The sequence below is a fragment of the Puma concolor genome, chromosome B3, assembly GCF_028749965.1.
Source record: "Puma concolor isolate L17-30 chromosome B3, mPumCon1.1.hap2, whole genome shotgun sequence".
In the NCBI taxonomy this organism is placed as follows: domain Eukaryota; kingdom Metazoa; phylum Chordata; class Mammalia; order Carnivora; family Felidae; genus Puma; species Puma concolor.
The window spans coordinates 118,736,498-118,750,279 of NC_141672.1; the positions used below are offsets into that span (position 1 = coordinate 118,736,498).

At 56.4% G+C, this 13,782-nt stretch overlaps 1 protein-coding gene and 1 long non-coding RNA gene across 5 annotated transcripts in view; both read left to right on the forward strand.

The window, feature by feature from the left end:
• Positions 1–3,766, forward strand: part of LINGO1 (leucine rich repeat and Ig domain containing 1) — a 195,861-nt gene extending 192,095 nt beyond the window's left edge. For all 4 annotated transcript variants that reach the window (XM_086711270.1, XM_086711272.1, XM_086711271.1 and 1 more), the window contains one exon: positions 872–3,766. In XM_086711270.1, coding sequence (XP_086567396.1) covers positions 884–2,728 — 1,845 coding nt within the window. In that variant the 5' untranslated portion in view covers positions 872–883 and the 3' untranslated portion in view covers positions 2,729–3,766. The remainder of the gene's footprint in view (positions 1–871) is intronic.
• An 8,109-nt stretch (positions 3,767–11,875) lies between these two features.
• LOC147580338 (uncharacterized) lies at positions 11,876–13,095 on the forward strand. The gene is made up of 2 exons (XR_015251922.1): positions 11,876–11,998; positions 12,815–13,095. It is a non-coding gene; the product is annotated as an uncharacterized LOC147580338 (long non-coding RNA).
• The last annotated feature ends 687 nt before the right edge of the window (positions 13,096–13,782 follow it).

Sequence of the window (13,782 nt, forward strand, 5' to 3'; positions counted from 1 at the left end):
ATCTGAATGCTCCCACCTCAGACTAGCAGCCTCACAGAACCCCGGCTCCAGGAGGAGTGTGATCGGAACCCCCAGAGACAGATGGGAGGCATCAGGGTAGAGTCCTGGGTTCTGGCGGGGGTGCCCTCCACTGATCCAGAAACCCCATTGGGAAGCAAATTAATGCACACTGACAGGTGCCACTGGGTTTGCTGATATCCCAGGACTCTTGGGCTGGGGGCTCAGCTGCAGTGCTGGTGAGGAGGGCGCCGTGGTGTCTGTGCCTGGGGAAGTTCAGGCTAAAGGCTGAGAGGGTGGCCCCCAGCAGCCTCAGAAGCCCTGGCCTGACAGCCTGGGGACCAGACATGCTCCTCTGCAGGCTGTTTCCAGAGGCTTCAGCCTTTGGGCCCCTTTGATTCCCTCGGTGAGCCCCGAGGCCACTCAGCAGGTCCGGCTTTCTCCCTGATGAGCACCAGGGGAAGCTGAGGCTCGGGGCGTGGGGTGGGGTACGGGGTGTGTGCCTGGATCACATTGCCTGTAAAATGTAAACTGTAAAGGAGGAGGATGCCACCTGGGGTGCCGATGTCAGGCTCCTCTGAGGTGACCCTGTCCTTTCAGGGAACCCCCTCAACCCCAGGGGTGCTGGGAAATTCCTTGGGAGGGCTCTGGGCAGGATAGGGAGCAAGGAGGAAGCAGCACGGGGTGGCAGGAGGCTCTCCGGCTTGGGCATCGGGACCTCACTGTGGGGTTCCAGGAGCGACCTATACCACTGTGGACCCCCAGCTCTCCGTGTCGGGGACATTCTAACAGGGGCAGGAGGGCACAGACTGGGGTCCAGACAGACCCTTTCCTCTAACCGCCCCCTCTGTCCTGTGCTTGCTCCTGGCTGCAGGTGAGCGAGAGGATGCTGGCGGGGGGCGCGAGGAGCATGCCCAGCCCCCTCCTGGCCTGCTGGCAGCCCATCCTCCTGCTGGTGCTGGGCTCGGTGCTGTCAGGCTCCGCCACGGGCTGCCCGCCCCGCTGCGAGTGCTCGGCCCAGGACCGCGCCGTGCTCTGCCACCGCAAGCGCTTCGTGGCGGTTCCGGAGGGCATCCCCACCGAGACCCGCCTGCTGGACCTGGGCAAGAATCGCATCAAAACGCTCAACCAGGACGAGTTCGCCAGCTTCCCACACCTGGAAGAGCTAGAGCTCAACGAGAACATCGTGAGTGCCGTGGAGCCCGGCGCCTTCAACAACCTCTTCAGCCTCCGGACGCTGGGGCTGCGCAGCAACCGCCTGAAGCTCATCCCCCTGGGCGTCTTCACCGGCCTCAGTAACCTGACCAAACTGGACATCAGCGAGAACAAGATTGTCATCCTGCTGGACTACATGTTCCAGGACCTGTACAACCTCAAGTCGCTGGAGGTCGGCGACAACGACCTCGTCTACATCTCCCACCGAGCCTTCAGCGGCCTCAACAGCCTGGAGCAGCTGACACTGGAGAAATGCAACCTGACCTCCATCCCCACCGAGGCGCTGTCCCACCTGCACAGTCTCATCGTCCTGAGGCTCCGGCACCTCAACATCAATGCCATCCGGGACTATTCCTTCAAGAGGTTGTACCGGCTCAAGGTCTTGGAGATCTCCCACTGGCCCTACTTGGACACCATGACACCCAACTGCCTCTATGGCCTCAACCTGACATCCCTGTCCATCACACACTGCAATCTGACCGCCGTGCCCTACCTGGCTGTGCGCCACCTGGTCTATCTCCGCTTCCTCAACCTCTCCTACAATCCCATCGGCACCATTGAGGGCTCCATGCTGCATGAGCTGCTACGGCTGCAGGAGATCCAGCTGGTGGGCGGGCAGCTGGCTGTGGTGGAGCCCTATGCCTTCCGCGGCCTCAACTACCTGCGTGTGCTAAACGTCTCGGGCAACCAGCTGACCACACTGGAGGAGTCAGCCTTCCACTCGGTGGGCAACCTGGAGACGCTCATCCTGGACTCCAACCCGCTGGCCTGCGACTGCCGGCTCCTGTGGGTGTTCCGGCGCCGCTGGCGGCTCAACTTCAACCGGCAGCAGCCCACCTGTGCCACACCCGAATTCGTCCAGGGCAAGGAGTTCAAGGACTTCCCGGACGTGCTCCTGCCCAACTACTTCACCTGCCGCCGCGCCCGCATCCGGGACCGCAAAGCCCAGCAGGTGTTTGTGGACGAGGGCCACACGGTGCAGTTTGTGTGCCGGGCAGATGGCGACCCGCCGCCCGCCATCCTCTGGCTCTCACCCCGCAAGCACCTGGTCTCGGCCAAGAGCAACGGGCGGCTCACAGTCTTCCCCGACGGCACGCTGGAGGTGCGCTACGCCCAGGTACAGGACAATGGCACGTATCTGTGCATCGCGGCCAACGCGGGCGGCAACGACTCCATGCCGGCCCACCTGCATGTGCGCAGCTACTCGCCCGACTGGCCCCATCAGCCCAACAAGACCTTCGCTTTCATCTCCAACCAGCCGGGCGAGGGAGAGGCCAACAGCACCCGAGCCACCGTGCCTTTCCCCTTCGACATCAAGACCCTCATCATTGCCACCACCATGGGCTTCATCTCTTTCCTGGGCGTCGTCCTCTTCTGCCTGGTGCTGCTCTTTCTCTGGAGCCGGGGCAAAGGCAACACGAAGCACAACATCGAGATCGAGTACGTGCCCCGCAAGTCGGACGCAGGCATCAGCTCTGCCGACGCGCCCCGCAAGTTCAACATGAAGATGATATGAGGACGGGGCGGGGGAGGGGCAGGGACCCCCCGGGCTAGCCGGGCAGGGGAAGGGGCCTGGCCGCCATACGCTCGCTCCTCGATCCTTCCCGCCTCTCCCTGCCCCTCCACACACACTCTTTTTCTTCCTCCCAGCCCCATTCCCTGCTGCCCGCCCCACCCCCCCGCCGGCCCTCACCGCCTGCCCTCTTCCTAGCAGGACCTCAGCAGTCCAGGCCTGGGGACCCACCTGCACAGGGGCACTCGTTGACAGACTGGAGTCGGAAGCTGACAGACCGACATGCAGCACAGTCAATAATTCAATAAAAAAAGTTACGAACTTCCTCTGTAACTTGGGTTTCAATAATTATGGATTTTTATGAAAACTTGAAATAATAAAAAGAGAAAAAAAAACACTATTTCCTATAGCTAGTCGGAATGCAAACTTATGACGTCCTGATTGCTCCAGGGCCCTCTTCCAACTCAGTTTCTTGTTTTTTCTCTTCCTCCTCCTCCTCCTCCTTCTCTTCCTCCTTTCTCTTCTCTTCCCCTATGGGGAGGGATCACTCAGGAAAACAGGAAAGGAGGTTCGAGCCCCACCTGCCCGGGCGACCGACACGAGCAGGCAGCGGGGCAGGTGCGGGCCCAGCTCTGGGCTGGCTGTTTGCAGGGAGCAGGTGGAGGAGACAGGGCTGCCTGAAGGGGGTGGGGGCTGTCTGCCAAGCTGCCAGGAAGCACTACTGCCAGGGGTTGGGGGGCCTGGCTCGGGTGTGGCCGAGACTCTGGACAGAGGCTGGGGTCCTCCCGGAGGACAGCACAGTCAGTGGAGAGAGCCAGGGGCTGGAGGCGGGACCGAGGCCTAACTTCTGGTCCCAGCTCTGCTGCTGACTTACGGTGTGGCTTCAAACAGGTCATTGACCCTCTCTGGGCCTCAGTCTCCACATCTGTACAAATGGAAACGTTACTCCCCGCCCTGCCTACCTCACAGGGCTGTTGTGAGGAATTGATGAGATGATGTATGTGAAACACTTTGTAACCTGTAAAGCGCTGTGCACATGTGTGGGTGACTGTTCTCATTATGGTCATTATTATCTCACTGTCGGGGATGGGGCTCCCGAAGGGATCTCCATGGGGTCAGGGTTGGGGGCACACCAGGGGAGGGCCGCTCCAGGGACTTTCAGAGGCTCCTTCCAGGACAGCGGTCCAGGCCACCACCAACCATACTCTGAGCCTAGTCTGGGCTCTGAAGAGTCATGGGTTTGGGGGTAGGATCCAGGCACTCAAGCTGACCTAGAGGGTCAGAAGCGGCCCCGCCCATTCACACCAAACCCAGCCATTCCAGACTCGGCCCTGGAAAGGCATGTCCCGGATGACAGAAGTACAAAGAGCCAGCCAGGTCACCTTGTAACTTGCCCTGACACCGTGGGCCCTGGCTCGAGAAGCTGGGCCAACGACCCATGTGCTCATCCCCATCCCCGTCAGGCAGGGGGTGCCCACCAGGGTAGGGAGGCCTGGCTTCTCCCCTCCGAGTTTCCTCTTTCTCCTCAGGGACTACTTGGATTCAGCCCCACGGTGGGCCCAAGATGACCCTGCTCCCTGTTAGTCCTCAGGCTAGGGGAGAATCCAGTGATGCAGACTTACGCTGAATGTGAAGGGGAAGCAGTGGGGAGGTCAGCACTTGACAACAGGACTTCAGAATGTAGCTCCTCCATCCGGGGCTCTTCCTGGGGCTCACACCCCCAACCCAAGTTGGCACGGACTAGGTAGCTGCATGCCTAGCACCTTCTAAACCAAACCTCTGGTGGGGTGGCCTGGTGAGCAGAGTCTGGCAGGGAGTTGGCACTCATTCATTCATTCATTCATGCATTCATTCATTCACTCATTCATTCATTTATTTGATCCACAGATGTACCCGAAAGCCTGCTCTGCTCTCGGTTCCCAGCTGATGCAGCTTACAGCCAACAGCTGGGACAGACTGCCCCGATCCACCTCTCTCAGCAACAACCCCAGGACTGTCCCTGATTCTGGGTAAACCTCAAGCCCTTGGAACTATGGTTTTATCCCTTGGAAGAAACAGGAACATCTCTCTATAGGCTTCTGGAATGTTGGTGTGGAAAGGTTGATGGTCCCTGCAGAGCAGCCTAGACTAGTGATTATAGGCTCTGAGGTTTGAGGTCAGATCTGGGTTTGAGGTCCTGTTCTAGCACTTACTAGCTGTTTGGGATTGTTACTTAACTCCTCCGAACCTCAGTCTGCTTATCTGTAACATAAAGATGATCTTACTACTTTTGGTTGTTAGGACGTTAAGTGAAGGAGCATAGGTGTATTTGTTGATTGATGTGGTGCCGGGCACTCAGTGAGCCCTCTACCAGCGGTGGTGGTGATTACTATCAAGGCCAACTCCGGTACAGATGCAGAGACTGAGGACCAGAGAGGGTGGTAGCTTATTGAAAGCCACACAGCTTCTAGGTGACAGGACCAGGGCCTGGGAGTTCCAGAGTCCCAGAGCCATAGCCTTCTAAGCCTGGCTTGGGACTTCTTAGAGCCAGGCCCGGGGACTCCCATCGGCAGGAGACCACAGGGGCACAGGAGCATGGAGGGGAGTCCTTGAGCAAGGGGGTGGCTTGTACACCACAAGAGGCCAATGGTATCACTTGAGGCCCCACGACCCTGAGAGGGCTGCTCACCTCCAGAGAGAGACCAGAGCACAGACTCTCCATAACCCCAGCTCTAGATACCTTGGTGGGCACTGTTCTCCCTCAGGAGCCAATGGGAGCCAATGGCTGACAGTGGGATTGTTACTTAACTCCTCTGGGATGCCTGGGGCTTCACAAGGTCTGGGAAGAGGGCCAATTTATTCTCGGCCACCATGAGGCAGCCAGACCTCTGAGGAAACTCAAGGACACAGGAAAATTGTGAGGTTGTTTTTGGATCGGGGAGAGAGTCATTTTGGGGGAATGTGAACGCCCAGGGCGGGCGGCTGGGTTGGCCCGAGCAAAGGCAGCCTGGGCTTTAGTACTACCCCTTCTTAGCTGTGGGACCTCCTTCTGTAGAAAAGAGGAATGGACTTGACTTTTAAGAGCCCTGGCCAGATTTAACGGGGGAATAGGCTGAAAAGTCAGGCTGAAGAGGTTACTTTCTCCATGGCCTGAGAGCCTCTGATGGGGAAAGAGGAGGAGCAGGTATCCTCAGCCCCAACTGTGTGTGAGGCACACCCACCGCTGGGAGCCTGAACCCAGAGGTGGTCTGGGCGGCCCATGTTGCACACAGTCCTAGTTAGGTCTGCCTCAGGCCCAATGGGGTTGTGGGGTCCAGATGTCCTGCCTGATAGGAGGCTGGCTGCTCTGCTCACCCCTCAGCCTGGGTCCAAGCTATTGGGGAAAAGGCAAGATAATCCTGAGAGTCCAGCCTGATTTCCAGGGGACCGAGACCAGAGGCAGCCTCCAGGCTTGCTCCTCCAGGAGACAGGGGTGCCTTGAAGAGAAGGGTGGCAGGACTGGGAGCCTACCTTGGGCAAAAGCGAGTGAATGTGGACAAAGACGGCACCCAGCTGGGTATTAGCAGCCAGCACCCGGATCACCACCACCTCTGCCCCACCTCTGCTTTACCCTTCACAAGCCCCTCTCTGGGGCTCACAGAGGGGAAGTAACCCCCTCAGAGTCACACAGCAGAGTGATGGCTGGGGCGTGGGCTTTGGAGTTAGGCAGACCTCAGTTTAAATTCCATCTCAGATAGTAGCAGAGTCACGCAGCGGAAGCGTGCTGGGCCCATAAATTCCATCTCAGGTGTGACAACTTTTTGGTGTGCAATAATCACCACCATTATTAGCATGGCATCCTTATGGACAACCAGGGGAGTGGTGGTTGAACTCAGGAACCGAGAAAGGAAGGGACTGTATGGGGGACAGTGAGGGACAAAAGGAGCTGAAACTTCAAATGAGATCGGGGTAGAAGCCAAGCCTGGTGATGCCCTCCGAATTGCCCCCGAAGGCTCAGGGCTGTGTGGAAGGATAGAGGCAGACCTCAGGCCATCAGGGCGGTGTGCCCAGGACAGAGAGAGTGGCCATGCCCTGGGGCCCTGGAGGACAAGGCCCCCACCTGCGTGCGTGTGCGGGAATGGAGGTCACAGGGAGCAGGGGAGAAGGGGTCAGAGAAGCAGTGTAGACCCTAGCGGGTATTAGGAGTCCTGGGGGGCCTTGAACTTTGGGGGGCCTGAAGACAAAATTCATGAGGTACAAGGATCAGGGGCAGCACAAACCATCTGGAGTTAAGTGATTTACTGGGGACCTCACAGAACTTGGTTCCATGTCTATCAGCTTTCCTGCTTCTCTCCCAATTTGATGTCCTCTGATAACACAGGGTTAAAAGTCACCTCCGCTCCCATTCCAAAGCCCAACTCCAGCCTCCTTCAGAGTCTGACTTGCTAGGATCTCTGATCTCCTCATTCATATTCTCCAGAGAAAAGGTCTGATTAGCCGCCTGCCAACCAATGGATTGACTGCCTCTAAATCAGGTGCTCATCTCCTTGTCCAACCAGCTCAACCCGATCTAAGCCAAGTTTGGGTAAAGATGGTGCAGAAAGAGCTAAGAGACATATCAATTATTTATTCCTGCATGTCAATCACCCCAAAACTTAGTGGTTCAAAACGACAACCATTTATTTGCTCCAATTTGCAACCTGGGCAGGGCTTGGTAAGGACAGCTCATGTCAGTTCTGCATGGTGTTGATTAGGGAGACTTGCCTGGGGCCAAAAGATCCAAGGTGGCTTCTGGCCATGTCTGTCTCAGCTGGGGAGGTTGGAAGGGTTAGAGGCCAGCTTCTTTATTTCCACGTGGTCTCTCCAGCAGCCTAGCTGGACTTTTTTATGGTGGCTCAGCACTCCCAAGATGGCAAAATGGAAACTGCCAGGTCTCTTGAGGCCTACGCCAGGAATCAAGGCAAGTCACAGGTCTGCCTAGATTCAAGGGGAGGAAGGACAGACCCCAGCTCTTGGTGGGAAGAGCTGCAGAGTCACGTAACACTAAGGGCATGCAGGATGCAAGGGTTGTTGCAGCCACCCCTGGGGACCTCCACAGGGACCTCAGAGGTGCCTTTGTCCTCTTAGGAACCACTCATTGGCACACAGGCCTCTACAGTGTACCCAGGAGTAAGGAATTAGCGATGGTGACTGGCCTACAAATGGATCTCCAGCTGGTAAGTAAAGAGTCGGGACCTGAACCAAGTTTGCCACCCCTGGTCCAGTGTCCTTTTGAGCAGAAGCAAGAGGCAGGGTCTCCCAGGGGTGATATATTGATGGTAATAATAATAGCTATTGTTTATCTGGCCAGGCACCAGGCCAGACACTTTGCCCACATTGTCTTATTTAGTCCTACCATGAGGAGGTTCTAATATGCTCCCTTTCAGATGAGAACACAGGCTTGGGGAGGACAAGGGACTTCCAGGGGCCCACCACCAGGTAGGTGATGAAGCCAGGATTCATACACAGGGCGCCAAGTACTTCACAGCAGAAAAAGCACCAGACCGGTCGCCTCATATTAAACCACCCCAAACTCGGGCTTCTCATCTGTGGAGCTAGGCACAGCCATATCTCTTCCTGTGGCCTCCTTCCTTTGTAGGCTGGGATGAGTCCGTAGTGGACAATCTGCTGTGGCACAGGTGGGTGAGTGCAAGGGTGGGTAATGATCAAGGCTGCTACCAGTCAGTTCCCCCTCCCAGCCCCAAGTCCACCTGGCATCTCTACGGGGCCCTGAGATCAGAGCACAACAACACGAGGCTGGGTGACCTGTTCTGAAAACCTAGAGTCTGGCCCTGGTACCTAGCGGGTGACCAGATACTACTAGACAGGGGTCTGAGAGTAGCAGCCTTGCAGCACAGCCCTGGGATCAGGGCCTTCCCCTGGGTGCTCCAGCTCTGCCTGAGGGAGTTGATTGCTCAGACTGTAAAGGGATTTACAACCTCCCCATAAACCTATTATGGCTCATCCTGTGTCCCCAGCCCTGGCCCTGTCATCATGCCAGCGGACTGCTGGTGTCTGAGAAGGCGAGGGTGGTCCTTTGGGGGCTGTGGAGACTAAGCATCAGCCCCAGTACCCATTCTCCCAATTCCGTCATGCCCCAGCCCCCATGCCAACCCCTGCCCTTGATGGGACCTCAGCAGGGACCAGGGTCTGGCTCTTGCTCTGCCTCTCCAGCTAGATCCCCCCATCCCATCACTCTTGGCTGGGCTGTGACACACTGCCCTGGAGAAGGCTAACCCTGGGGATGGAACAGCAGGATGTTCTGGGGGGAACAGAGGAGGAGGAAGCTGAAGGCAGAGCAAAGAAAAAGCCAGTCAGGAGAGAGGGGGGTGGGATGGCCACCATACCCAGGTCCCAGGATCCAGAGCTCAGCCCAAAGGCAGTGACTAGCATGCCTGTCTCCCTGTTTCAATGATGAGAAACATGAGTCTCAGAGAGGCTGAGCCACTGCCCTACATTGCACAGCTAAGCAGTAGCAATGGTGGAAAGCACACACACGCGCGCGCACACACACACACACAAATGTTTGTTGTGCTCCCATTTTGCAGATGAGGAAACAGATTCAGAGAGAATTGACAGGTCCAAGGTCACAAAAGGAATGAGTCAGTAGTAGCACCAGCTCTGACTCAGCTGAAAGGGGGGTGGAGACAGGGAGGCAATTGCTGTGGCATCCAGAAAGCTCTCCCATGGGAAACACAAGGTCAGGCTGGCCCCAGGGTGGCACCCAGTCCCGGAAGAGGTGAGCAGCTGGAGGCCCTGACTTTGCTCTCTGACTGGCAGGCATTTACATACCTCGTTAAAAAATATGGCGTCATAAAGAGGAGAGACATACGCACCGTGAAGCCTCATCTCCAGTCTCCTGCCAGCCCCAGAGCCTCTTACGGGACACTCCAAGGGCACAGGCAGCAGACCTGGGTGGGAGGGGGGTATGGCTGCCCCTTGGCAGCACCCAGAGCTGGGATGGGGTGTCTGTCTCTCCTGGGCTCTGTCCTGAGCTCAGTGTTGTGAGGTGAGATACTTCACTGTGTGACCTTGCTCCAATCCCTGAGCACTTCTAGGCTGACCCTTCCCAAGGGCCTGAGAGAAGGTTGTACCAACTGGGACTCCCCACTCCCTTCTGGTTTCATGGTTCACCCCAGACCTCAGTGGTGTCCCTCATCCCACTTCCTTGCCCCCACACTGCTGCTGAAGTGAAACAGGAGTTATAGCCTCTCTAGTAAAATGACATTTACTGCCTGGCCCTGTGCTTGAGCCCATAAATCACCCTCGCCATGCTGGCTACCGACCATGCAGTCACCTGGAACAGAGGCCCAAGGGGCCTGCCAGCCCCTCCACCTGGCCTTGGCCCCCGCAGGTTGTCTTTCACCCATTCCCTGTAACCTTCCTCAGGTGCTTCTCAGTCCCGAGCCAGGATACAAGCACACCCTGGATATCACCTTTCTGGAGTCTTCCTGTAACCTCAGGGAGCTGCCTATCTTCTGCCACTTGGGGTGAGCCCCTGCCCCCTCTGCCTTACTTTCCCTCTCTTACAGCTGAAGCTGGAGCAGATGGGCCGCAAGAGCTCGGCTAGGGAAGATGACCATGGAGAGTGGGAAAAAATCCTCTGCTCCAGGGTGAGTCCAGGTGGAGCCACCAGCGGGGAAGTAAGACTGGTGGACGGCCTGCAGCCAGATGTACCAAGCAGGACTGCCTGACCCCTTGTTGGCAGCTGGCCGGCTGGGAGCCAGGAGGCCAGCTGTTTCCTTTCTCCTGTGGGGCAGCTGGAGGGGAAAGGGACACGGCAAGGTTGATGGCCCTTGCAGTGGCCCATAGGCAGAAGGGACTGCTGGAAGCGTGGGTCGATGGGAGGATTGTTTCGTGAGAAGGCAAAGAGCTGGAGAGACCTATGATGGTTTCCCAGGTCCCAGCCGGCCTCCAGCCCTTCCCCACAAAAGAAGGCTTTCCAGACACAGGTGTAGGAATGGGAGGATGGGGTGGGGAGGTAGATAAGGGAGTAACATCTGGTAAACACCCCGTAGCGGTGGAATACAGTGTCCCACAAGCAGTGGGGGCTACGGGAAGGTCACCATTCATGTAGAGAGCGCAGACAGGGGAGAACAAAGGCAGGTACGAGCTTTTCAACGATCCACAGGCCTTCAGTTCCAATTCCCCCGGCTTAGGATGAAGGAAAATGCTTTGAACGCTTCATTTCTGCCCTTGAAGCCTCCCCTCTTTTTTTTTTTTTCAAAGTCTATTTATTTATTTTGAGAGAAAGCACATGCATGCAAGCAGAGGAGGAGCAGAGAGAGGGAGAAAGAGAATCCCATGTAGGTCCCACACTGACAGTGCTGAGCCCAATGTGCGGCTCCAACTCACGAACCTGTGAGATGATGACCTTAGCTGAAATCAAGACTCAGACGCTTAACTGACTGAGCCATCCAAGCGCTCCGAATCCTTTTTCTGAGCTCTCAGTGCTCCTGTGAAAGGGAGGCAGATGTGTGGGGGGTGCGGGGGACTGCGGAAGCTGAGGCTGGTGTTCTGTAGAGCACCATCTTGGCCATGGGGAGCTATGGTGGGCGCTTGAGCATGAGAGGGACCCATCTCAGAGTCTAAGGAGGAAAGATTTGAGGTGTGGGAGCAGAGGAAGCAGAGGCAGAGAATGCACACATGAGTTTGCACACCTCTATGCTCACACACACTCAGGCACGCACACACCTGCAGCAGGCACACGTGCAAACGGATTTATACAGCCTCACACATTCTCCCACACACATAGCAATTCATATGTTCATACACAAACCTTTCACACACCCATGCAAACACTCTCAGTATACACACTGGTACAGATAATACCTGCGCACACCGGTACATCATACTGGACATTCACCGGATGCATTCACATTAAAGCACAGATCCACAACGCAGCCCGCTTTGCGCAGCACGCAGCAGCACGGCCCACATGCCTCCAGGGGCCCCCTCGCAGAGGTCCACGCTCTGCCACCCAGCCCGTCGCCTCCCTGCTTCCTGGGATCACAGAGCGGCCAGGCCGGCCCGTGCTCGGTGCTCACATACCTTGCACCACACACGTGAGCCTGCGCACACAAGAGCACACGCCTCCGGCTGCCCCGAGCCCCACTCCACCCTCAGAGCTGCGGCTGGCCAATGAGAGCTCGCTGGATGTTGTCTCCTAGGCGACCAGCGCAGCTGTCCCGCTGGGGGGGCGTGGCCATGGGGACCCCCACCCCTCACTCCCAACCCCTATGCCTGCCTCCTTCGGCCCCTTGGTCCCTCGGAAAGGTTAGAAGGTGGAGCTAGGCTGAGGGCATGGGTGGTAGGGGCGCTTCAGAAGCTCCCAGATGTAGAGCCCAAAGTGAATCCCAGAGCTGCTGGTCCCCCTAGATAGGCCCCCTCAAGTGAGAGCACAGGTTCGAGATCACCCTGGCCAAAGATGCCTTGTGTGGTCAACCCCATGAGGTCTGTGAGAGGGCCTGGCTCAAAGGCTCCAGGGGGACTCTATGACCCATCCCCTTCTCCCCTCTCCAGAGGAATCTGAACAGCTTGCACCAGCATCCTTTCTTTTCCTCAAATACCCAAGCTCTTTCCCCTCGGGATCTCCCCACATGTTCTTCCCTCTGCTTGGGATGTCCCTTACTCACCTCTCCCCGCACCATACCCACTCATGTGCTCACTTCTTTCATTCTGGCAACCTTCAGCTCATGGCATAGGTCCCTTGCCTAAATAGCCCTTTCCTGGCCACCACTGTCTGTGCCCCCCATTCTAAATCAATCCCCTGGGTTAGGGCCTGCCATCACCGGGACTAGGCAAGAGCACACCCTGAGCGTTTGAATCATATCAAAACACAAGGGACACCAAGAGGTGGAGGCTGGTCAAAGGGGCCAAGTGTGGAATCTGGAGCCAGACAACCTGGGTCTAAATGCTGGCTCTACCATGTACCAGCTGTGTGACTTTGGGCAAGTTGCCCATGGGACTTGTGAGGATTCAATTAGATCATGCCTGTGTCTGGTACAGAGCAATTGACCAGTAAATGTTTGCTTCTACTATTCTTCTTCTTATGGACTCCCCATTATGAATAATGTCACCTTCCCCACACAGCTTCCAGACCCCGGCCTCATTCAGAACATGCCGAACAATCATGGGACGCTGGACCAGGAGATGCAACGGTGAGCAATGAGGGAGGGTTTGCCCCTCATACGCAGCCACACTTGTTCCGACACCAGGTCCAAGAGGAAGACTGCGTCCCATTGGGGCAGAAATTCAGAGTCCATGGCGACGAGCAATTTTAATTGTCTTTTATCCTATTGAATGGACAAGTCTATCCCTAATCCTCTCTCTCCCTCCTGTCCCCCAACATTAAAAGCAAACATGATTTTGAACAGGTCCCAAGGAGATTCTGCGGGCTTTTCGCGTTCTTCAGCTCATGGGAGGCTACTGCTCACTCAGGGTCGGCCTGTGGTTCTCAGCCTTGGAGAGAGCCGCCGCTGTTCAATCCACCTGCTCCTGTTGGAAGGGAGGCTGTTCCCCACCAGAGAGAGAGGGCTCAGTCACCGGAAGGGGCTTTGCACACTCAATTTGTAGTTATGTATTTCCCCAGGATTACTTATGCCTGAAATCTCACTTCTGCATTGTCTTCTTGGGCCTCCCTCCTTACTCTGCGTCAGGTCCCGGCTCAGCTCATCTGTTATCATGCCTGATCCCGGCCAGTTGGTTTCCCCTCCCTGAGTTTCACTTCCCCCTTCTATTAGATGGAGTAATCATTCTTGCTTTTGAGCACCCCTTTTGCCCCTCTCTCCTTCCTTCCCATGTATTCAATTGAGCATCTTGGCTCACCAGACACTGGGCTCACACTGGGATATTATGAGGAGCAAGACTGGAGAAGCTTCTGCCCTTGGAGAGCTTAGAGTCTGGTGGGGGAGATGGATTCCAACCAGTCAATCCCTCATATAATACAAATTTTTAAAAATTGTAATCAGATAACTATACTGGAATTAAAATAAAATAAAAATTATAATCAGAGATGTAAGTAGTGCGCATTGTGGGAAATCACACAGATGGAGGTAGCT